The sequence below is a fragment of the Coturnix japonica genome, chromosome 2 (assembly GCF_054131305.1).
Source record: "Coturnix japonica strain WE chromosome 2, WE-NBRP24, whole genome shotgun sequence".
NCBI classification, from domain to species: Eukaryota; Metazoa; Chordata; class Aves; order Galliformes; family Phasianidae; genus Coturnix; species Coturnix japonica.
Genome location: NC_140664.1, coordinates 60,126,310 through 60,150,245, shown reverse-complemented (window position 1 = coordinate 60,150,245; position 23,936 = coordinate 60,126,310). Strand labels below are relative to the sequence as shown.

At 40.9% G+C, this 23,936-nt stretch overlaps 1 protein-coding gene across 8 annotated transcripts in view; it reads right to left on the bottom strand.

The window, feature by feature from the left end:
* The window catches only part of CNTNAP2 (contactin associated protein 2), a 568,010-nt gene that overhangs the window by 102,040 nt on the left and 442,034 nt on the right, over positions 1-23,936 (bottom strand). For all 8 annotated transcript variants that reach the window (XM_085539942.1, XM_015854925.3, XM_085539944.1 and 5 more), the window contains one exon: positions 11,141-11,311. In XM_085539942.1, coding sequence (XP_085396068.1) covers positions 11,141-11,311 — 171 coding nt within the window. The remainder of the gene's footprint in view (positions 1-11,140; positions 11,312-23,936) is intronic.

Here is a 23,936-nt window from a genome sequence, read left to right as displayed (position 1 = left end):
AGAATCACAGTAGCCTTAGAGTAGGAAGGGAACTTTGCTCAATACAGGAACTAAAAGTTAAGGTACAATTTATTCATTAATACCCAGGGGGAAAGAGAATGCTAAGAAGAGAAGCCAAAGTAATTTCAGCCAAAGTCAAATACTCAACAAATGGCTATAGACAAAAGATGCAAATAAAACTGTAGGAAATCAGAAGATTTCTAATAGGCTTGTAGGATTATGTTTTCAACAGATCTGGTCATATTTGCCAAGATAAATACAGGTTATGCGCAGTCGTTACCTGTGACAGTGAGGTTTTAAATTCAAGGACATAGAAAGACTGTTCTTGTTACATGCCTAAGATACTCAGTATTTTTGTTCAGTAAATATTTGTATTCTGCCTGAAAAAGATGAGCGTAAGTAAAGAAACTAACAAAACACAAGCAGTTTCAGCATTTAACACAAAGCTGACTAGACGTGAAGGAAAATTCCTTGGATGAATGGTTGGACTAGGAATGATTTGTTACATGTTTTTAGTGTAATAAAAGCTGAAGTTAAGGACAACTGTGCTTTCTACAAACAACCATTTCCCACCTTGAATTTTACATGATTTATACCTGATACATAGTTAACTGTGCCATAAAATTTCTACTAAAATGGCATTTGTGGCAATGAGAAAAGCACCCTGACACTTTTGAAAGGAGAGAGGTAATGCTTCAGGGATGCTATATAGCTCTGTGCAGTGCTGGATATGTTGATATTGGGGAAGACCAACCTGCACTCAACTATCTATACTCTGTCAGATGTGGGGGTAGATGTAACTGTGAGCAAGTCACCAAAAAGCTTATCAGATTCTTTGGTAGAACTTATCACTATAAAACCCTGGAAGACCAGAGTTTGAGACAAGAGCAAGCAGTGTCTGTTTGCATCTAAGGGTAGTTCCTGTTAGAGGAACAGGAATGTCTGCTTGTAAGTGAATGGTATATAAGATGTATGTTGAACACAATAAAGACACACTATTCTGATGCTACAAGAAACTAAGAGAGCTCTCTAACTTGACTGAGCGCCAACAGTCAGAGACTAAGCTAGTTACAGCAGAGCTACTGATTGTCTTAATTTTCCCACATTCCTGTGCTTAAGATTATCTACTGGTCAGTGTTAGTAAGTTGTCCATTCAGAATTTGTTTGCTGCCTTTGACTTGATCCCACACAGAAGCCTCAGCACTTATGCCCTGTCTTAATTAGGCACAAGGATAAAGGGGTAACAGATCTTCTCACACGTGCCATCAATTGCCCTGTTTGAATATCAGGCTTTTCTGTACCACATACCACTACTAAAAATAAATCTTATTTATAGATTTATACTTGCAACTTTTCAGATATAGTGTCTTTTGTCTGTTTGTTTTTTGTTTGCTTCCAAATTTCATATTGTCTGAGAATAGGATAAGATTTTTTAAAAAAGCTTTTGTGTCAAATATTTCCTTGAAGAATATTAATGCTTTTCCATTTTCCAGTATCCTACTGGCTTCTGAGATGGAGATATTCCTTAGTTTCCTATGCAGTGTTTGACACGTGGCTTATGCAAAGCACCCAGGGGGTTTCTCTTCAAAAAAAAGTGACCTTCTATAAAGAGAGCTAAATAACAACTCAAATGAAAAAAAAACCACACCAAACCAACAGTGAAGATCACAACAATTTCCCTGATCAGCTACAAAGATAAAGCATGTAAATGTAAGCTGCATTTACATTAACATTATAATTTAAAGAGTATGATATAGGAAACTCATTGATTCAATAGTATTCCATTTTTGGATACCCCTGAAGAAAAGAGCGATACTATTATTAAAAACTGTAAGAAAATATATGAACTGATCATCTGTTACAGCATTCAGTCTGGGGGAATGAGTGTGTATGGGAAATAGGTAATCACAGCCTGAACCTTTGATTAATCAGCTGAGGCAAGTATTGGGTCAGCTATGGGAGCACAGGTGAGAATAATTTAGCTGTGCTCCTGGAAGGGGTGGAGCTTGACTCCACCTCCTCTAGACCTCATTTAAGGGCTGACCACCACTAAGGCAGCATCTCTTGGAGACTGCTCCCTGGTGGAGATTGTCTCAGCATTTCCCAGTGAAGGCATCCATATTGGTGGGTTTTCCCCTATAAATAACCTTTTGAATATCTGTTACCATCTTTGTATCATTCCACCTTACATTTGGTAAGGTAGGCGGGAGCCTGTGGTTGTGGCTGTAATGTCTTTCTTGTGGAAAATATATAATTTGATCCAGGGGGAGAAAGTTACCCCATTAGGGAAGATGCTCCCTGGACAAATTACAAGGTTTATGGGGTTCCCCTATTTTCAAACTGCCACTATCATTAAGCAAAGGGGCCTATTATGAGTGGCAGATAATATCTCTCTGTTCCAGCTTATCTGCAGAAAAGAGGGTGGGCTATAAACCCACAGACGCTGCAAGGTCCAGGTTTATCTGTAAAATTCCTCGGAGTAGTTTGGTCTGGAAAAACCAAAGTACTACCCAGTGCTGTGATAAATAAGGTCCAGGTGTTTCCAGTCCCTATGACATCAAAGCAGCTGCAAGAATTCTTGGGTATATTGGGGTACTGGCGCTCCTTTATACCTCATTTAGCACAGCTGCTGAGACCATTATACAAACTTACAAAGAAGGGGCAATCATGGGATTGGGGGAAGGTGGAACAGGATGCTTTCCAACAGACAAAACTGTCAGTTAAATAAGCTCAGGCACTGGGTATGTTTGATCCTACCCTCCCAGCTGAATTAGATGTTCATGTTACTCAGGATGGTTTTGGCTGGGGCCTGTGGCAACACCAGAGTTCTGTTCGAACCCCTACTGGATTCTGGTCTCTGGTTTGGCATGGAGCAAAGATATAGCATGATTGAAAAACAGTTATTATATAGTTAAAACGACTTTGCCAGTCCAGGGGTGGGTAAAAGATCTGACCCACCTTCCTAAGACAAGGATGGCCCAAGCACAAACGGCAGCATGATGGGTCACTTATGTCAGCCAGAGTAGTAGTCTGTCTTCATCACAGCTGAAAGAAGAATTACAAAAAATCCTAGGCCCAGAAATGTATTATAGTGACACACCAAAAGAAACGATGATTGCTCCACCAGAGGAGAGTCCTGGTCAGGAAGGAAGGTATCCTATTCCTGAAGATGCCTGATGCACAGATGGATCCAGCAAAGGCAACCTGAGCAAGTGGCAAGCAAAAGTATACCATCCCTCTACTGAGACAATCTGGTTTGATGAGGGGGATGGTCAGAGCAGCCAATGGGCAGAATTGTGAGCCGTGTGGATGGTTATAACTGAGGAACCCATTGAGGGTATTCTGAATATCTGTACAGATAGTTGGTCTGTGTACCAGGGGCTCACTCTTTGGATTACGCAGTGGGATATCCAGGAATCCACACCCTACCAATCCACACCCAACAAATTTTGAGTAAAGATATGTGGTTAGACATATGGAATGCAGTCAAATGCAGGACAGTATGTGTCTACCATGTCTCTGGTCATCAACCCCTGCAGTCACTGGGAAATGATGAAGCTGACACACTGGCCTGAATTTGATGGATTGAGAATTCGCAGTCCGAGAACATAGCCTGTTGGTTATGTCAGAAACTGTGGCATGCTGGACAAAAGATAATGTGGGCAGCTGCTAAAGCATGGGGGCTGCCTGTACAACTATCTGATATCGCCCAAGCATGTCAAGATTGCAATGCTTGCTCAAAGATGTGACTGAGACTTGCCTGAAACAACAGCCCATATTGCAAGAGGATACAGTCCTCTCCAAAGGTGGCAGGATGATTACATTGGGCCCCTCCCTCGGTCTGAGGGGGTGAGATATGCCCTGACCTGCGTTGATACTGTAAGCGGGCTACAACAGGCCTATCTGGTGCCAAAAGCAAATCAGGCATATACCATCAAGGCACTTACTAAACTGATGTCTGCCTATGGGACACCTCAAGTGATTGAGAGAGTCTAAGGGACTCATTTCACTGGTGCAGCTATACAGTGTTGGGTGGAACAGAACAACATCGAATGGTGATTCCACCTACCATATAATGCAACTGGGGCAGGCCTTATTGAACATAGTAATGGTATTCTCAAGGTTTCCCTGAAGACAGACTCCCAGTCCCTGCAGGGGTGGCCCCACCTCTCCCAGATCTCATTTCAGGGCTGGCTACCACTAAGGCAGGATTTCTTTCTCTGGAGATTGCTCCTTTGTGGAGTTTACTGCAAACCTTCAACAGTGGTGAGCATTTTTCCCTTCTCCTTCTATTACAATAATCTTTTCTGCAAAACATCAGTATAACCTCTGTTTATTTACTGACTGTATAACTGTACACGTGGCCACTATCCCCTTGTCAAGGTCATTGATGAAGATGTTGAACAAGTCTGGACCCAGCACCAACTTCTGGAGAAAACCAATAGTTACAGGTCTCCAGCTGGACTCTGTACTGCCAATGACAATCCTCTGTGTTCTGCTAGCCAGCTGGTTCTCAGCCCACCACACTGTCCACTCGTGTATCCCGCATTTCCTCAGCTTTGTTATAAGGATGTCGTGGGAGGCAGTATCAAATGCCCTGCTGAAATCAAGGTAGACTACATCCACCATAATCCCCTCATCCATGCAGCTAGTGTGTGAATTAATTCTAGCTCAGTAGGCCCATGAGACCTTAGGCTGTCAAGGAAGATCTGCAACATGTAAATAGACTGGAGAATGAAAGGGCTTAACTATGGATGCTACTGTATGGGTTATTCATGACTGTGAAACATGTGCCATAATTAAACAAGAGGATGAAACCTCTCTGGGGTTAGGTCTCGAGAAACAAGTCCTGTGGTGACACGGCACTCCAGAAAAAGTTGAGTCAGATAATGGGACCTAAAGACTTATCTTTTAGAAACTCAGGCCAAAATCATAGCATTGAGTGGATTTATCATAACCCCTACCATGCATCAGCTTCTAGTAAACTTGAACAGTACAATGGGTTGTTAAAAACTATGTTGAAAGCAATAGGCGTCAGAAAATTTAAGTGTTAGGAGAAGCATTTAGCAAAAGCCATCCGGTTGGTCAATACTTGAGGATCTATCAATTGAGATGGTCCTGCCTAATTCAGCTCCCCATATACTGTAGAGGGAGATATGGCCCCATGTAAAAAACATGTTGGGAAAAGAAGCTTGCGTTTTTCCAACTTCTGGAAAGGGGAAAACTCTCTATGGAACCATTTTTGCTCATGAATCCCAGTCTTCTTGGCCGGTGATACAGAAAAATGGGGTTGTTCAGTGTATACCACAAGGGAATTTGATGTTGGGGGAGTGCTGTCAATAATTCCATATACGTGTGTGTGTTTAATGATGTTAGTTATTGTTCATATACATTAAGCATGATGTAGTGATGTGGAATAAGGGGTGTAATGTCATCATTTTATGATATCATTATTCCACATCATAATGTCATGTAGTGTGGTTGGATTTGAAGAGTTAATGCTCAGTTTTTGTGGTCTGTCAATTTTTCTGGTTACCTGGTTCTAAGAAGAGAAGAACTACATATTCCAGCAGATTTTCACTGTTTCATTTCCTGTTTAGAGGGAAGATAAAGCTGCTTACAAGTCATGAAACTGCCCTTCTACTGCTTGTTTCTGCCCTGTGTGTTCCCTACATACCTCATCTTCAGCATTAGAGTAAGGCCTTCGGTTCTGGACACTCTCTTACTCGTTTTACTTATTATCCTCAATTAGAATTATATTGTATTATATTGTCTTATCTTGCATTCCGATATCATATTTAGTAAGTCAGTTTTCTCCCACAGTTTATTGCTGCTGCTGTTATGTTTTTAGAACCACCCCCCTCCCTTTTCCCCTTTTTCTCCATCCTCCTCTCCCAGGGTGTGGGTCTGTGGGTCCTCCTCCTGCCCCATTAGTCATGGAACCAGGCCAACCCAGCCTGGAAACCACTGTCAGACCTCTAAGATCATTCAGTCCAACCATCCACATATCCCTAGTATTTCCCACTAAGCCATGCCCCTCAGTAAAATGTCTAAATATTTCTTGGACACTTCCAGGGACAGTGACTCCACCACCTCCCTGGCAGCCTGCTCCAGTGCCTGACCACTCTCTTGGAGAAGCTTGGATGTTCTTAATATCCAACCTGAATCTCCCCTGGCTCAACTTCAAGCCATTCCCTCTAGTCCTATCACTAGCTACATGGGAGAAGAGGCCAACCCCCTCCTCATCACAGCCTCCCTTCAGGTAGTTGTAGAGAGCAGTAGCATCACCTCTGAGCATCCTCTTCTCTGGAGTAAACAATCCCAGCTCCCTCAGCCACTCCTCATAAGGCCTGTGTACCAGATCACTCACTAGCTTCGTTATCCTTCAGTGAACATACTCCAGGGCCTCAGTGTATTTCTTGTAGTGAAGGGCCCAAAAGCAAACCCAGTATTTGAGGTGTGGTCTAATCAGGGTTGAGTGCAGAGGGATAACCACTTCTCTGCTCCTACTAGCAACACTATTTCTGATACAAGCCAGGATAAGGAAAGAAAATGACCACAACAGTAAGACTAGTATGATAGAAAAATGTGGTGTTCTCAAAGTTTTTATAGAACTGTATTTTTCCAAAAACAGTGTAGGGAAGCTGTAAGAGAGAAAAGATCTACTTTCCATCCCTAACAACATTTTTAATGTAAAAACAAATCTAGTAAATGTGACCAATGAGGTTCAACTTCTAGAAGCACTTACAAAAAAATTACACCCTATCCAGATTCCTCTTCTGTAAGAGTTATCAGTTGATAATCTAGCTGTCAAAGTAATGACTATCTGTAGATTTACTGATGTATGTAAAAACTGAGGGTCAAGATAATTTTAGTTCTCTACCTACTGTTCCTTGGATGGTAATATGTAAGAAGCTCTCAGAGGAGCTGCTTGATATCAGGAATAACCAAAAATTTTAGTCATGTTCATAGTAGTGTTTTATCACTACATTTTTCATGACAGGCCTCCTTGTCAGTTGTTTGAAAGATCCGTTTCTTAGATTACATAAACACATTCTTCTCTCCCTTTCTCCCTATTCACAGAGATTACAACATGAAGCTTTGCTGAAGACACATGAAGATACTCTACATACTGCAAGAACACAGCTCTTATAAATCTTAAGTTAGAAAATCAGCTGTGTAGTTATCAGATCTTAAGACAGCACATCAATAAAACAACTTCATGAGCATTACTAGTAGAAACTCTTGTGCTCTGAGTGTAGTACAAAATAGCAAACTCCTTTCCAAAGACTGGAATCTAAGAATCAACACACCAAGTTATTTGTTCCCCTATTTACTAAGTGCAGCAGACTGATTACAAAAATCAGAACCTCTCAGCTCCTGATCCATAAAGCTGAACCCATGCTTCACATATTACAGGTATATACAAGCATGTAACATGCAAGGGATGAAGAACTTGTACTTTTTGTTGGAAGAAGACAATGATTTCTTCTCCCTACAACTTCAAATGGAAAATGTAAATATATATACATATATTAGCAATTAGTTCTTCAATGAGAATTGCATCTGTGCAAAAAGGCAAAGAAAAAGAAAATACACCCACTGTTTGAAGTGCAGCACCTTGCAGCAAATATATCACAAATGCTATTACATGAAAAGCTTTAGTGCAATATAACAGTTCTGCTAGAGAATCTGATGGGTTAACTATAAAGTACTTTGCCAAGGGAACCTTCTTTGGGGTTTAAAGTTAACTCTAATTATCTTATTGACTTCATTTTATGTTCCTATTAAGAAACAAATTCATGTATCAGTTTTATGGGGATTCTGTAAAGGGGAAGTGAACTTTTAAAGAAGTCGATGGTTTGTAAGCTGTGCAGGGAACATTTGAAAATCTGAAACTCTGATTTTCAATTCAGTGAATTCTAACAAAACCTAAGTGCAGATTAGAATGAAACAAACTGAAATGATGAATAAGGGAATGTGGGAACCAGAAGGGTTAATAGCATCATTACACTCTGTTAGCTCAGTTACTTATTTTAGTTTTTTTTAACTCATAGATGCGCAGACAAAATTGGCCCCTGAAGTTTTCCTTTGTCAGCAGGAAAGCAACCAATAGGAGAATAGCAGAAAGGAAAACAAACACAATAAGAAACTGTAGAGGTATAAAGGACAAGAGAAGTGCTCTAAACTGCGATAAAGGTCAGAAAGTCACGACAAGGAAGATGACTGATTTCATCCAACGATGACCCCCAGGAGGGGGGGAAGATGTTGAGCCTTCATCCAATGACCACCAGAGGAGGATATGATGCATCCGCCAGTGGGAGGTTGCTAAGGGGTTCTCAAATGTAATGAATAGATATGCTAATTCCAGGAAAAGTCATTGAATATGTATTAGCTCGACCTATACCTATACCAAGCTTCTGTCTTATGGTGTGCAAGTTAGGAGGAGTGATTCCTCTTGCACCCAGCGCGTGTGTGCAGCATCATAATAAAAAAACACCTGCTTTATAACCCAACTCTGAATTATGGAGTTTGATTTCTGCAAATCAAAACTGTAATGAAAATTAGATAAAAACACTATTCATTAAATAAATGCATAATTCAGAAAAGATAATGAGTTTATCTTTGTTGCTAAAATCACAGTATTTAACTCTTTTTCAGCCATGGCTGTTATAAACTTCAAGTTACAGAAAAGAGCATTCTCCAGGACTATGAAAATTTCAAAACGAAGTTTCCAGGAAAGAAAGTCTGGAGCGAATGCAATTATGTTCAAAAGGTCTGCTCTGTGCATTTTAGCAAACACATTTGTCACAGAGTTATCTCTAGATCTGAGTCTGTGACAGGGGCACAAGCCCAGAAGGAGACAAAAGAGAAAAGGAAAAAAAAAAAAAGACCAAAAACCACCCCACCTTTTATGGCGTGGCCTCAGCCCATGACTAATGAACGAGGCAAGGCACTTGCGAGCCATGCACTCCAGGAGAGGGGCAAGAGTAGGGAATAACAGATGGGTCTTTAAACAACAACAACAACAACAAAACAAACAAACAAAAAATGGGCAATGATCTGAGGAGGAACGGTAATTTACAAAATGCAGCAAAATCAAACAAAATGAGAAAAAAAAGTGTCCAAAATACGAGGTCTTATGCTGGTAGACTGCAGGGGAAGCACATGCTTTTCTCCACGGCAAGCCGAGAGAGGGCAAGCCAGCGAGAGGGATAACCACTGATGTCCTGCTAGAAGCTCCACCTTTGGGTCTCTGTGAGCCAAGTCCTCCAGGAATGCCACTCCTCCCCTGGCTCCAAGAGCCCCAAATGCCCAAAAAATGCATTCCATGGAACCAGAACATTAACTCTTTAACTCCCACTGCTTTTTGTGATGTTCTGATGTGGAATAAAAATCACAAAACCACAACAATTCAGGATAGTTTTAATCAAGAGGGTTTTTTTTGTTGTTGTTGTTGTTTTTGTTTCTATTATATATATATTTATATATTTTATGGCAGAAATATAAGGCTTAGATTCAGGGACCATAGGTAAGAGTTGAATAGAGTCAAATGTCAAGCTGCAGCAGTTAGCAGGCTTCTAGCATAGGTTAAAAATAAAACCCTTGTTTAACAGTATTTAGGTACCCTGCCACATGCTTTCTTCATCTGCTACACCTATTCAGAAAACAACTTCAGTGTTACTATTATTTAATCTGTGTTGAGTTCAAAAGGTTTGTGATTGCTTTCACGTCACTTTTATTAACTGCTATTGCCACCTTTAAGCTAAGCGAACAGCAGATTTAGTCTGGCAGCTTCAGAGGCTATGTACACAGTTCATGTGTTAGAAGAACAAAAAGCTCTGGAGATACCTCAACCAGTTCTAAGTACTACTTATATTCATAATCAAATTAGAAATATCTGCCACTTTATTATTTAAGGGCCACATTCCCTGTTAATACAAACGTTTCCTGTGACTAAATAGGAGCTTCAGCTGCAGATTACAGAAAACTGCAATCAGTACCACTAACTAAGTTCCTCAAAGAAAGACGAGAAGAAGCTGTCACTTTATTGAAATCTGGCATTTTACTCTTACTAGAAGAGAAAGTCCAGTATGCTTTAAAGGAACATCCTGGTTGTTTATAAATTCCCATGCTGCAGTCTGTGTGATTAGACTTATAGAACTGTCAAAAAAAGCTTTTACTTTTTTAAAGAGATTCATTCATGTTAATCTCATTGAATCTGTATAAAAACAGATCATAGTCTGAACATTTTTTCCTCTTTCAGCATTAGCAACTTTTGCTGCTGAATTTGCACATGTATATCTAGAACTGAGTTCTTGACCTTGGTCATCAGATCCTGCAGCAAACAGAAGCAGAGATACTCCTCTCTGTACTAGAGTACAGACAAAGTACTTGTTGCACTCACAGAGCCATGGTGCTGTAACACGTCTCTAGAATCTATAACAAGTGCATGTAGCGCAGCAGACCTGCCAATACTCCAGTTTATGGCAGGCTAAAGAGGGCTGAAGGAGAAGAAAGAAGAAATAAAACATTCCCCCCCCCCCCTTCCCAACTCAATCACTTCAGTTCCACTAAGTAGAGTTCAAGTTCAGCTAAACATTTCAAAGTTTCACTTGGAATGCTTGCCCTTGGGATGTTAGAAGTGGTTCAAATAATAAAATCAATTTGTCTCTTGATATATTAAGCCCTTCTTTGGATCAACAACTTCATTAATAGATAATGCTGTCAAAGTGTTAATTATATGAGACTTTTTTTCAGTGATTTTAAATATCACATGCAAGTCTTCAGCTCTGGATCCTTACAGTGCTGATTAGATTAGTCTCTGCACACAGAGCTGAAGACACATACTTTAAAGTAATACATCTGGCATTCAATTTTGAAAACAGTTTTTAAGTTTGTGTCCTTTTCATAATTGTGTTAACAGTTTTGTCTATTTCTTTCCTTTATAAATAAACCAAATAGACATCAGTTGTTTGTCCTGGCAACCTGAAAACAAGTTGAATAGTTTGGAGGTTTACTTCCTGACTTAACTGAGCTTACATAATTTTGCTAAACAATGCACTTTTCTTGAAATCAGTTATCTGATATGAACCTGCTTTGGGTTCCAAGTGAAGTTGGGGAAAAAGCAGATACTTACATTTCAGCTCTAGTTTGATGAAGTCAGTGTTCCCCAGATTCTCAAGAAATACTCCATCTGAGGCTGATGTTTTGAAATAGAAAGAGATGTCTGCACTGGTCTCCCCTTGGAAGGTGGAGAAGTGAAGGTAGGATGATGATGTGATGAAGGAAGCTGCATTCCAGTAGTTCCCTGCAGGGAAGAAACAGACAGGAAATGAACATATGAGAGCTTTCTGGAAGCTGTCTGGAAATTTGAAGCTTTTAACATTAACATATGCTACAGCATTGTCCATACTGGAAAAAAAACAATGTATCTTCCTTCTTATTATGTACTTTCCACTTTTCTGGTTGTGTCATGTCTAGTTTCTGATGCTTGCTTAAATTCTTGATTTATGATATTAAGTAGTACATTGATATGCTGTTAAGAAAAACCTTTAATAGAATACAGTTACCACTCTAAACATGTAATAGTAACACTGAATTTACAGGTGATAAGCCATTATGGCAAAACACTGATTTTGTGGCTGACTCACCTCAGGCACAGGTCTTGTATTTGTATATTGCCTCATGTAGAGCTAATCTGCTTTCAAAATTACTCTACATGTTTCTGAAAATGTAGCCAGATCTATTGCAAGTCTGTTAATATGTACCACAGGAAGAATCTTGCAAATTTACCTAAGTAATACAACCATGATTAGCATAAGCCCCTAAGAGCCCTCTAACATGTTTCCCTTGGAAAAAGATTGTCATTAAAAATATTCAAGCACTATAACAGTACTTAGCTAGTCAGTCCTAGTACTTCACTATCAAGACAGTCAGTATTTAACACAGTCCATATTTAATACAAAATAGCATCACATCATAAACACACCCACACAAACATTTGTAATATACTGGTGTAACACAATGGAAAGCATAATGACAGCAGAGCAGCTAGATCCCAGGCTGCAGCAAGGGAGGATCAGCTCAAGCATGATAGCAGTGCATGTAGAAATAAGGAAAAGAAAATGCTTACCTTGAAAAGGCCTGCAAAGTCCTCAGATAGACAGGGATCTCCAGAGGAGATACCCTCATCTCCATTACCAACCCTTAAGTGAGGTCTGGGATGGGTGAATCCTGGCTCCACCTCTTCTACATGCAACTGAGCTCCCCTGGGTTGGCCCTGACTGCCTACCAGGTACTCGATTACTGTTTCAAGTCACTACATAGCATTTCCACTACGCTCAACCCATTCACAGGGTAAACCAATGACTGAGCAGGTTAAAGGTAAGCCTCTTCCATTATGGCGATCCAGTACACCGTGACACGTGTACAGTTGCCCACTGCAATGTCGTCATGGGGTTACTCCTAGATATAAGTCTGTGACAGGGGGCACAGGCCCTGAGAAAAGAAAAAGGAGCAACCTGGCCAGTGCTGGACACATGCCCTGGGAGAGGAGGAAGGGCAGAGAGCGAGCAGATAGTTTTAACAAAGAGAAAACACAATGGCAATGATCTGAAGAGGAACAGGAATTTAATAAATGTTACCAAATCAAACAAAATGAGAGAGAGAAGAGTACCTAAAGTAGGAGTAAACCATGACAGTGTGAGGGCAGCACGTGCTTTTCTCCATGGTGAGCTGAGACGGACAGAGGCAGAGAGCGGCTGGGAGCTGGTCTGGAGTCCCTCCCTACTTCCTCCTTGTGCCAAGTCCTCCGGGGATGCTGCCCCTCCCCTCCGGGAACCCAAAATGCCCAAAATGGTGGTAACAGAATCACAGAATGAATCACAGAATGACCCAGGTTGGAAGGGACCTCAAGGATCATGAAGCTCCAACCTCCCTGCCTGGCAGAGCCACCAAACTTCCATGTTAACTAGATCAGGTTGCCCAGGGCCCCATCCAACCTAGCCTTGAATACCTCCAGGGATGGGGCATCCACAAGCTCCCTGGGCAGCCTGTTCCAGGACCTCACCACCCTCCTACTAAAGAACTCCCCCCTAAAATCCAACCTAAATCTTCCCTCTTTCAACTTAAAACTGTTTCCCCTTGTCCTAGTAGTATCATCCGTTTCAAAGAGTTTACACCCCTCCTGATTACAGGTACCCTTCAGGTACCTTCTTTTCTCCAGGCTGAACTCCAGCTCCTTCAGCCTTCATAGGGGAGGTGCTCCAGCCCCTTGACCATCTTCGTGGCCCTCCTCTGGACCCTCTCCAACAGCTCTATGTCTTTCTTGTACTGAGGGCTTCATACCTGGACACAGTACTCCAGATGGGGCCTCACAAGAGCCGAGTAGAGAAGGATAATCACCTCCCTATCCCTACTGGCCACCCCTCTCCTGATGGAGCCCAGGATACCATTTGCCTTCTCAGCTGCAAGAGCACACTGCTGGCTCATGTTAAGTTTCTCATCCACCAGGACCCCCAGGTCCTTCCCTGCAGAGCTACTCTCAAGGACAACTCCTCCCAGTCTGTACAGGCGCCTGGGGTTCTTCCAGTCCAAGTGCAAAACCTTGCATTTTGCCATGTTGAAGCTCATTAGGTTCACCTGGGCCCACCTTTCAAGCCTGTCAAGGTCCCTCTGAATGGCATCCCTTCCTTCCTCCGTGTCAACTGCACCACTCAGCTTGGTGTCATCAGCAAACTTGCTGAGGGTGCACTTGATTCCATCATCATTGTCATTGATAAAGATGTTAAAGAGCACCGGTCCCAAGACAGATCCCTGGGGGACACTGCTCATTACCAGCCTCCACCTGGACACGGAGTCACTGATCATTACCCTCTGTCTGTGGCCTTTCAACCAATCTCTTATCTTATCTTATTGAGTGGTCCTCCCATCAAATCCAAATCCCTCCAATTTGAAGATGAGTATGTGGTGGGGTACCATGTCAAAGGCCTTACTCAAGTCCAGATAAATGACATCAGTCTCCTTCCCTTCGTCCACCAATGCTGTCACTCCATAATAGAAGGCCTCAAGATTGGTTAAGCATGACCTTCCCTTGGTGAAGCCATGCTGGCTGTCTCAGATCACATGCTCATTCTTCATGTGATCGAGTATGTTGTCCAAGAGGATTTGTTCCATGATCTTCCCAGGCACAGAGGTGAGACTCACTGGCCTGTAGTTCCCCAGGTCCTCCCTGCTCCCGTTCTTGTGTATGGGAGTGATTTGACTCTTCCTCCGGTCATCTGGGACCTCACCTGACAGCCACAACTTCTCAAATGTGATGGAGAGTGGCTCGGCAACCACCCCAGCCAGCTCCTTCAGAACTCTGGGATGCACGCCATCTGGCCCCATAGACATGTACACATTCAGTCTAAGGAGGCACTCTCGGACTTGCTCTGCCCTTACATTGGGGAGGGATTTACCTCCCTGGTCCCCACATGGAGGTCTGGGGATGCAGGGCTCAGGGATGTGAAAAAGACTAGAGTCTTGGACACCAGTGAAGACCGAGGCAAAGAACTCAATCAGTACCTCAGCTTTCTCTTCATCCATTGAAGCCAGCTCCCAAGGTGGCTCCCAAGCACAATGCAAATACAGGTTCTCCAGCTTCAGTGACAGCTGAAATGGCCATTTGACCTATTAGAGGCCAGAGGAACTTAGAACAGAGGAACTTAGAATGAACACATAAAGACTTAGCACTACTTAAGTCAGGCATATCCAGCCTGTGGTCTACTGGTGTCCTGCAGACTGGCACAGCCTGTTCTGTAGCCTGACTTATGACTCTCATCATTATGGTGGCAGCTCTTCCTCACCAACCAGCATAGCCCAGCCCCAAGTGTGAGCACACTGCACAGCAAGAACCACATATTGGTGTCCTATTAACACTGTATTGACAAAAACCAGGACATGGGGAGGGCTCAGTGCAGTGCTAACTAAAATTATGGCAAATAATTTTATGCTTTTTGATACTTTGACTAAACGCAGTCCCGTGAACAGTGAAAAATATACAACATAGTTTCCAGTTTTGATAAAGTAATTTGAAAATAGGTTTCATGATCACTGAAAAAAATATCTTTTTTTATATACTTGTGATTTTATTTATTTATTTGTTTACTTGTGCTTCAGGTGTTGATAGTATGGTAGTAAAGGTTGAACCTTCCTGACAATATTCCATTATGTTTTGTTGCCACATGGCAGATGGCAACAGAATGGCAGTCTGAAAAAATGGCATCTGATATGGGAGTGAGAATGAAGCAACAGTGGTTAATTGAATTCCTTCAAGTGGAAAAAGAGAACAGCACTTGTTGACTTCAACAACTGCTGAACACTGATGGAAACCAAACAGTGGATATTAATACACTGAAAAGGTGGATGGTATATTTCGGCAGTGGTGACAGCGGGTCACCTCCACTGGTGCAGATTTTTATGAGCATGGTATGCAGAGTCTTGTTCATTGATGGTGAAAAAGCAGAGCTAATGGTGGTGACTGTGCTAAAACATAGCATTTTGTGGCTGAGAATTTATCAGATATTGTTATCATGCTCTTTGTATTCATTGTATTTTCCTTGGAAATAAACAGGAGGCATTACTTTTGGTGCAATCTACATATGTGGAGCCCAGGTCAATTCCTTTTCATTCACTGTGGCTTAGGAAAGGCAAAAGGTTGGACACCCAATGACTTAAGTTTTCACTGACTATGAGACAGTATTAGCAGCCTCTTCTTTCAGGGAAGAATGTTACTAAGTTATGCTATTTTCTATCCTAACCCATCTTATCCTATCCTATTCTTCTCTCCTCTTCCTCTATGTCCAGTAACATCTAAATCAAATGTTCAAATAATGGAAGGAGCAGACAGAATCTTACAGTTAAATGACATTTATTTACAAGATAATTTAGTTTTTGCCTGAATTAATCATAGAATCATAGAATTACTCAGGTTGGAAAAGACCTCAAATATCATCGAGTCCAACCACAACCTAACCATAGCACCCTAACTCTAACAGCCCTCTGCTAAATCATATCTCTGAGCACCACATCCAAACGGCTCTTAAACTCATTCAGGGATGGTGACTCAACCACCTCCCTGGGGAGCCTATTCCAGTGTTTAACTACCCTTTCTGTAAAGAAGTAAATAAGTAAAGAAAGGAACATGGTAAGACAAATTCTAGCCTCCATTTTTGTAAGCTTCCAGCTTTCAATTTTCTCCTTTTGTGATCAATATTTTAGTTTTTAAAATTAACATCAGCGGGAATTTTTTCTTCTGCCCTGCTCCATCCTTTGTCCCACTTACATAACTATAAAATTTGGCTTAAAAAGAAATCAGTTTTATTCACCTGATTATTTATCTGTAGTCTGCTGCAATCTGTTAAGTACACTCACCTTATTCCCAACTTAGGTGTGCTAACACTGAAATAGGATAATATGGGATAATTAATAGTAGGAAAATTGTTTGCTTAAGTTTACAATAGGACAGAATGGGCTGTTATCTTTAATGAGTCGAGGTACTGTTTCATTGTGTAAGACTACTCTTCAAATGGATAGTATGTATTCCAGTACATACTATCCAATACATACATATTCCTGATGTAAATCAGGAAATGGTATACTGACCTTAACATCTTTTAGTCCTTATAGAACTTGAAGATGTCACTGCTATAAAATCTCTTCTGCTTATCCAACCTTTTAACATTACAAGGAAATTTCTCCAACACTGCAATAGCTGAAGACTTACATGATTGGAATTAAAAGTCCAGCAAAAAACAAAAACAAAACCACTATATGTACATGAAACTTTGAAGGTGTTTTTAAATCCACGTGCAGAACACCTTCTTATGTTTTACATTAATGTGTCATATGTGACTGTTACACCTGGACGCAAAGCTTAATGTCCAGTTTTCTCTTTACTTCAACTCTTGCAATTATTTCTACTGAGCAGCTTTAGCCAACCAGATTCTCAAAGGAAAAGATTAAAGCCTTCCTCCTGATTCCTTGAGTTTTACTTTTGTGGGAAGAGAAGTTAAAATGATTGAAATGATAGCATGAGGAATCACATCTAGCTTTGGAGTACAGTAACCAAGCATAGAAAACTAGAGATATTGACATGATCTAACATTACTTCTGTTTGAAAATGGCTGGATCAGAGGTTTCTGCACAAAAAGAATCCACTCTATGAACAAATTTCCTGGGCTTTCTGCCAGCAAACCTTAAAACTGAGTGTTGCTATCGGCCCTTTAGAAAGGAAGAGAAGAAAAATGGCATACAAGAGAAGTTCTTGTCCTAATAAGCTTGGCATATGAACATGCATGTTGGAGGTGCCCACTTCTGGATTTTATCTCTGGAACAGAAGCACTCCACAGGAGGCTTGAACTATCTGAAGGCAAACATTACTAATAAAACATATAAGTAGGGTGGTAAGTTGTTCATTCTGCAAAAAGGCAGGGGAAGAGAATCTGATATCTCCCTTAACTGATACTGTCCATTAGAGCCTTAAGCAGTCAGTACCTGTCGGTTACTCAGCATTTAAGTGCAATATTTAGCCCAGAATAGTGAAAACACATGCACAAACAAAAATCTGGGCAAAAATCACAATTTTTTGCAATGAGAATAATTCACGTCAACAAATGCTTGTTGTGAAACAAAACTGATGGCCAGCAGTTTTTCTGCTGTCTTTCCTGTTTATCTCATAATGAAACTTCCTCTCAGAAAACCACCTTCATTGCATGCTCCAACTCCATGTCTAGCCTATTCATTTAATATTGCAGCAGTTTCTCTGGTATGGACATATCAGAGAATGTGCTAATGGCTTTTCCTGTACAATCGATGAAGTGAAAACTAGAACTCCTGTTATTTATTTTATTTTTATTTTTTCCTTATGGGAGTTGTGCTCTCTTGGTCAATCTTTTTTTTTTTTTTTTTCTTTTTTAGTCTTAATGATATTCACCTCCTGCTTCAAAAATTGTCAAGTTCTCCAACTTGTTGGAGGCTAGAAAACAGTAGTTAGATGAACAGTATACTGTACAAGCCAATGCTTTGCAGCAGTATTTATCCAGTAGTTGCATTATCTGCAGCGTTTTTGTTACTAGCCTGCAATCTTCAGTTTCTGTCTGACCAAGCCAGGCTCCAGATGCAACTTCAGATTAAGGTGTTTCTCTCTACATTATTTAAATTGCTGAGTTTATACTCATTACTTTGAACTCAATCATGCCTGAATTTTGAAGGCTGAATCACAGGGTAGCTAAGTTTTCTTGTTTGTTTTTCTTGTTTGTTTTTCTTGTTTTTTTGCATGTTTGTTAACAGTCTTGCTATTCTCATGTCCCTGCTGGATCATAGCACATCTAGAGAGATGCCATTTTGACCAAACATTACTTTTCAGAGTAGAATAAAATACACAAATTACCTTGCTTACTGGATCTGTGAATTCATGCACAGCAGTGCCTGGCACGTTGGCAGAGGTAGCTTAGTGTAGATGAGTTGTGTGTTAGGCCTAACATGGTCCTAAACATGCTATTTGAGATGAGGGAAACTATTCTTCAAGCTAATAGTGATCTGTCTGCATATTATCAGTTTCCCTTCTCTGTGCTTTAGAAATGAAAGCCCATACTCCCCACAGCTTCCAGCCACATTTGCAGCAGCTGCCTGAAAGTATTTAAAGACATGGTATTCCGAAAAGGTGCTGGTCTGGGGCTGTGAGGAATTAGGCACAACAGCTTCAAAGCTTGCTGAGACATTTTCTGTGCCTGGCTGGACATAGATTACCCACAAGCTGTACTCATCACTCATGAAATATTGGTGGCTAATTGATGTGGCATATTATCTGACAGTCCACCCTGAACAAGTAAATGATCGGGGCCACAGCTGCTCTGGTTTCATCTCATGACACTGTGTGTTCTGCCAATCATATGTCTTGGCTGCCCACATCTCACCCTCTTCCAAGGTGCATTATGTCACTACTGGGACGCAGTCTTTCCCATTTTCCTTCAACATTTTTCTTCTTTCCAAGTGGCTTTCAACCACTGTGTCTCAAAACACATTGTAATTTCTCTGCAATAAAGACAAGTTTTGTTGTTGTTGTTGTTGTTGTTGTTTTCTTTTCCCCTGCAACAAACAATAAATACAAACCCCAGTAAAAATAGAGAGTTTCTACTTCACTATAAAATGCACTAATTTATTTCATTAATAAGGACAAAATGATCATTTAGCATTGTGAAAAATGGTCAATGGTCAACTCCATGGTCAGTGGAGTTGAATCTAGTTGACAGCCAGTCACGAGCTGCATCCCCCAGGGCTCAGTGCTGGGGCCACTTCTGTTGAACATCTTCACTGATGATCTTGATGAGGGGATTGAGCGCACCCTCATTAAGTTTGCTGATGACACCAAGCTGGGAGAGAGTGTTGATCTGCCAGAGGGAAGAAGGGCACTACAGAGAGACCTGGATAGTCTGGATCGATGGGCCAAGGCTAATGGCATGAGTTTCAATAGGGCCAAGTGTCAGGCCCTGCATTTTGGTCTCAACAACTCCAGGCAACCCTACAGGCTTAGGAAGGTGTGGCTGGAAAACTGCTTGATGGAAAGGGACCTTGGTGTGCTGATGGACAGTCAGCTGAATATGAGCCAGCAGTGTGTCCAGGAAGCCAAGAAGGCCAATGGCATCCTGGCTTGTATCAGGAATGGTGTGGTGATCAGGGCCAGGGAAGTCATCCTGCCCCTGTACTTGGCATTGGTGAGGCCCCACCTTGAGTACTGTGTTCAGCTGGGCACCTCAGTACAAAAAGGACATGGAGGTACTGGAGCAGATCCAGAGAAGGGCAACGAGGCTTGTGAAGGGCTTGGAAAATCAGCTCTATGAGGAGAGGCTGAAGGAGCTGGGGCTGTTTAGTCTGGGGAAAAGGAGGCTGAGGGGAGACCTTAACGCTCTCTTCCAGTGTCTGAAAGGTGCTTACAGTGAGAGTGGGGCAAGTCTCTTCTCACTGGTGACAAGTGACAGGGCAAGGGGAAATGGCCTCAAGTTGCGTCAAGGTAAGTTTAGGTTGGATGTTAGGAAACACTTCTTTACAGAAAGGGTAGTTAAACACTGGAATAGGCTCCCCAGGGAGGTGGTTGAGTCACCATCCCTGAATGCGTTTAAGAGCTATTTGAATGTGGTGCTCAGGGATATAATTTAGCAGAGGGTTGTTAGACTTAAGGCACTATAGTTAGGCTGTGATTGGACTTGATGATCTTTGAGGTCTTTTCCAACCTGAGTGATTCAATGACTCTATGAAAAGAAAAGTTAGGATATGGCGGACAGACAGGAGACAGCTAGAGAGAAAAAATTTCTTTTTGAGGCTAGCTAGAGCAGCAGGTAGTATTCCTTGAAAGCCCGCTTCTTTCCCAGAGCAGAAGGAAAATCTCCTGGCAGACTTTAACTCTCTGATTCATAATTTGCTTCCTGAACTTCTCTAGTGGTAGCTTGGAAATGTCCTGTCAAAATGATCTCACAGTGTCAGACAAAGCATGGCAAGGAATTCTGCCATGCATGGTATTTGCTCAGGAATATGCGCACAAGTCTGGCATGGGGGTATCTGATACACTAATAAATTATAATGGACATACTCCTCAGGCAATATGAAGAGAAAGAGTGATGCTTGAGAAATCTGTTCAGACTGTGGGAAGAAGCTGAAGAATAAAACACAGTCTTACAGTTGTATGCAAGCAGTTTCATTTTATCTTGAATTCTTAATGCCAAATGGAATAAGAATTAATCCTTACATTTTTATTCCCACAATTATCAACACGACATTTCTGCAGTACTTCTGTTAACTTCCATATTTCTTTTGTGGTGTTCATTTCTATACATTTCTTATTCATCATTTTACAGGAGGCAAAAATAACATACAGCAATCACTGACAGGAGAAAATCATCAATCTTTGGAAATAATCAATCTGCATATTTCTTAACTGTGTTGGGCTAAAGTCCTTTTCACCCATTAGAAAACAAGACAGTGAATTATCCTTATCCTGAAGATCAGAAAACTGGAGTCAGATTTCCCTACACTGGCAGATATGTGGCAGGGAAAATACAAGCCATAGGACCTCTTTTTCTGGTAGCATCTTGTCCTTTGGTATCACATTTGTAAAAAGACAGGCCTGTCACCTTTGCCTGTAGTTGCTACAGTGTGAACTCTCAAGGGATACAGGACAGAGAAAGAATAAAACTGGTGCCATCATTTAGCAATTTTTGGCTAGTATTCCATAATCATAAAATCATGCAGAACACTGGAAGTTAAAGAGTCAGTGTTGGAGCCCCCCAGATTGTTGACATTTCTAGCCCCTGATCTCAGAAGAGAGAGTGAACAACAACTCACAGAAGACTTCATTTTTTCATTCCCATCTTTCATTCAGAGGGGAAGAGAAAACTGACTGAGTCACGTGACTCTTTCCTTAGTCCATTTTGCCTACAGAATTAGAGTAAGGACTTCAGTTTTGGAAACACTTCTTCATTTTATTATTAGCTTCAATTCCAATTATACTGTATTATATTTGAATTCTCACATTTCATTAAAGTATTTAGTAAAACTAGATGTTTTTTTCCCTCCCCCTTAGCTTGTTACTTTTCATCAAAACCCATCTTGGCCTGCCTGCCTCACCACCTCCACATCATACCTTCCCTTGACTGATTTCCAGTCATTTAAGCATCACTTTCAAGCTCTCATTTCCAATACTTGATCTTTGCTTCAGAAAAGAAGAAACCTCTTGTTCACAGAGCACTAGTTGCCTGCAGTTATTAGCCTGTTCTGGGAGTGTGGCCAGGGAACTGATAGTAGGATAATGAGTATTGGACTTGTAGGAAGTGCTCCTTTCTCTTGTCTCTGATATATGTGTTGAGAAAAGGAGACAACCAGTATCTGATCTGGAAGGAAGGAAAAAGGAAGAAGGAACAGCTTAGATGAGGACTTAAAAGCTACAGGATAAAATATTTATTTTTAACATTACAGTTCAATAGTTGTTATCACCATGCTATAGTAAGATATTTCCAGTTCACATTGTTAATTTTTCCTTGACCACCAATTTTCCTAATTGAATTTTCTAGATTACACAGAATTCTACGTCTATTTTCAGTTCTTCATTTCCTTTTCCTCTCAGCATTACACTTGCAGTCTACTTGTCTAGCCTTCTCACAGTCAAGGAACACAGCCTCACACTTTCAACAGAGATTGTCCCTAGTTAGTTAATGAAAATGAGTAAATAAAAATGGGAATATTCACAAGATTTATTAATCTTTTATGTTTACAATTAGGGTAAAATGAATATTGGGGGAAAAGAAATTTATGATGCATTTTTTTTCCCCCCTTTACAATTTCTATTTGCATGGTGATAATTTTTTTTTTTTCCCCCCAAAAAATGACAGAAGAAATGAGGAACAATGCAGGGCAAGTAGTCAATGAATATATGGCATTTCTAATTATGGTGAAGACAAAAAGGAAGAAAGTATTTATATGAGGACTTCTCTAAATCATACGGAACATATCTGAAGAACTCATCAGCTTCTGACACTTCAGAACAATGCCAGCACCTCTGGAGAGAGGAACTGGATAAGCTAAAGCAATACCATACACTTTTGTCTATTTTCTCCCTGTAGGGACAGGTGCCAGAAATAGTCTGAGCTCTCACACTGTCACTACTGTAATGATTACCTATGAGATTAGTTACCAGACATACAATTTGCAATAGCCAGCAGCTCACAGAAATACATGAAAAGACTTATAATACACAATCATGCACATACACAAGCCTACACTGACTTAATTTTTCCATTGTGACATCCAGTAATTTTACTGACATTCATTTAATGGTAAGTATAAATACATGTGACATTGCATCTGGTTCAGCAGTACTTACGTACTGTGGAACAGATAACACGAACTTGCACAGCAAGTTCTGAACTGTCAGCTCAGCAAGTGCTAAACTGTCAGGAGACTTACTAAAATGTGCAGATGATAATACAGCATCTATACTATATACATAAACATAGACCATGTTTCCCATTGTTCCTGAGAAGCAGTGTTGAAGAAACCACTAACTTAAACAGTTTTGCATAGGAAAATGTGAAGTTTACTATACAGGGTCTCTTTCTAGCTTAATTATTTAACCCACCTGCAACCAAAACTAAGACAGCTTCTTGCTTTCAATTATATTTGGCACACTGCAAGCATTTATTCCTCCCAGTGTTGAGCCCTCTCAGGCAGGGAAGCAACTATTTTTTCTGGGTCATACTCACCTTTACACCACAGTGGTACCCAGTATCTTCATTCAAGTGCAATACAAAACTATGAGATATATTTCAAGTCAAAGAATAAATTAATATAGAATCAATAGTGCGGGACTGAGTTACCTATGCTATGTTAATGAGTGCATAGAGTGTAATTTTGAGTAGATAGAGTGTTCTGGAATTACAGCCTGTAGGTTAGGGAGCTAGTGAGCAGGGGGTTTAGGTAGGTGCATGTATAGGTCCTTGTGCATGCATTGGGTTTGTGTAGTGGGTATACACAGCCACACAGGAATGATATATAAGGAATGTGACACAGCAGTAAATATGAGAGAAGACTCCATGGCACCCATGACTGTGTCTCTCTCCCAAGGCCCCAGGATGGATTGGGTTACTTGACATAAATGTCAATCAATAATACTTCTATTAAGAATTTATTGTATTAAACATTTAAGTTTCAAGGGCCTGAAGTATCTCCTCAAACCCTTGCTGTCCATTTGAAGGGGCTTAAATTAACCACAGTATTACCAAATTAATCACTCTGGAAGAGCTCTTGTCAGGTTGGAGCAACTTATGGTCTTCACAAGAGGTGTTCATAAGGTAGTAGGGCTTCCGGGATTTTTTTTTTCCCCCCCTCTTCCTCCACTTCAGCAA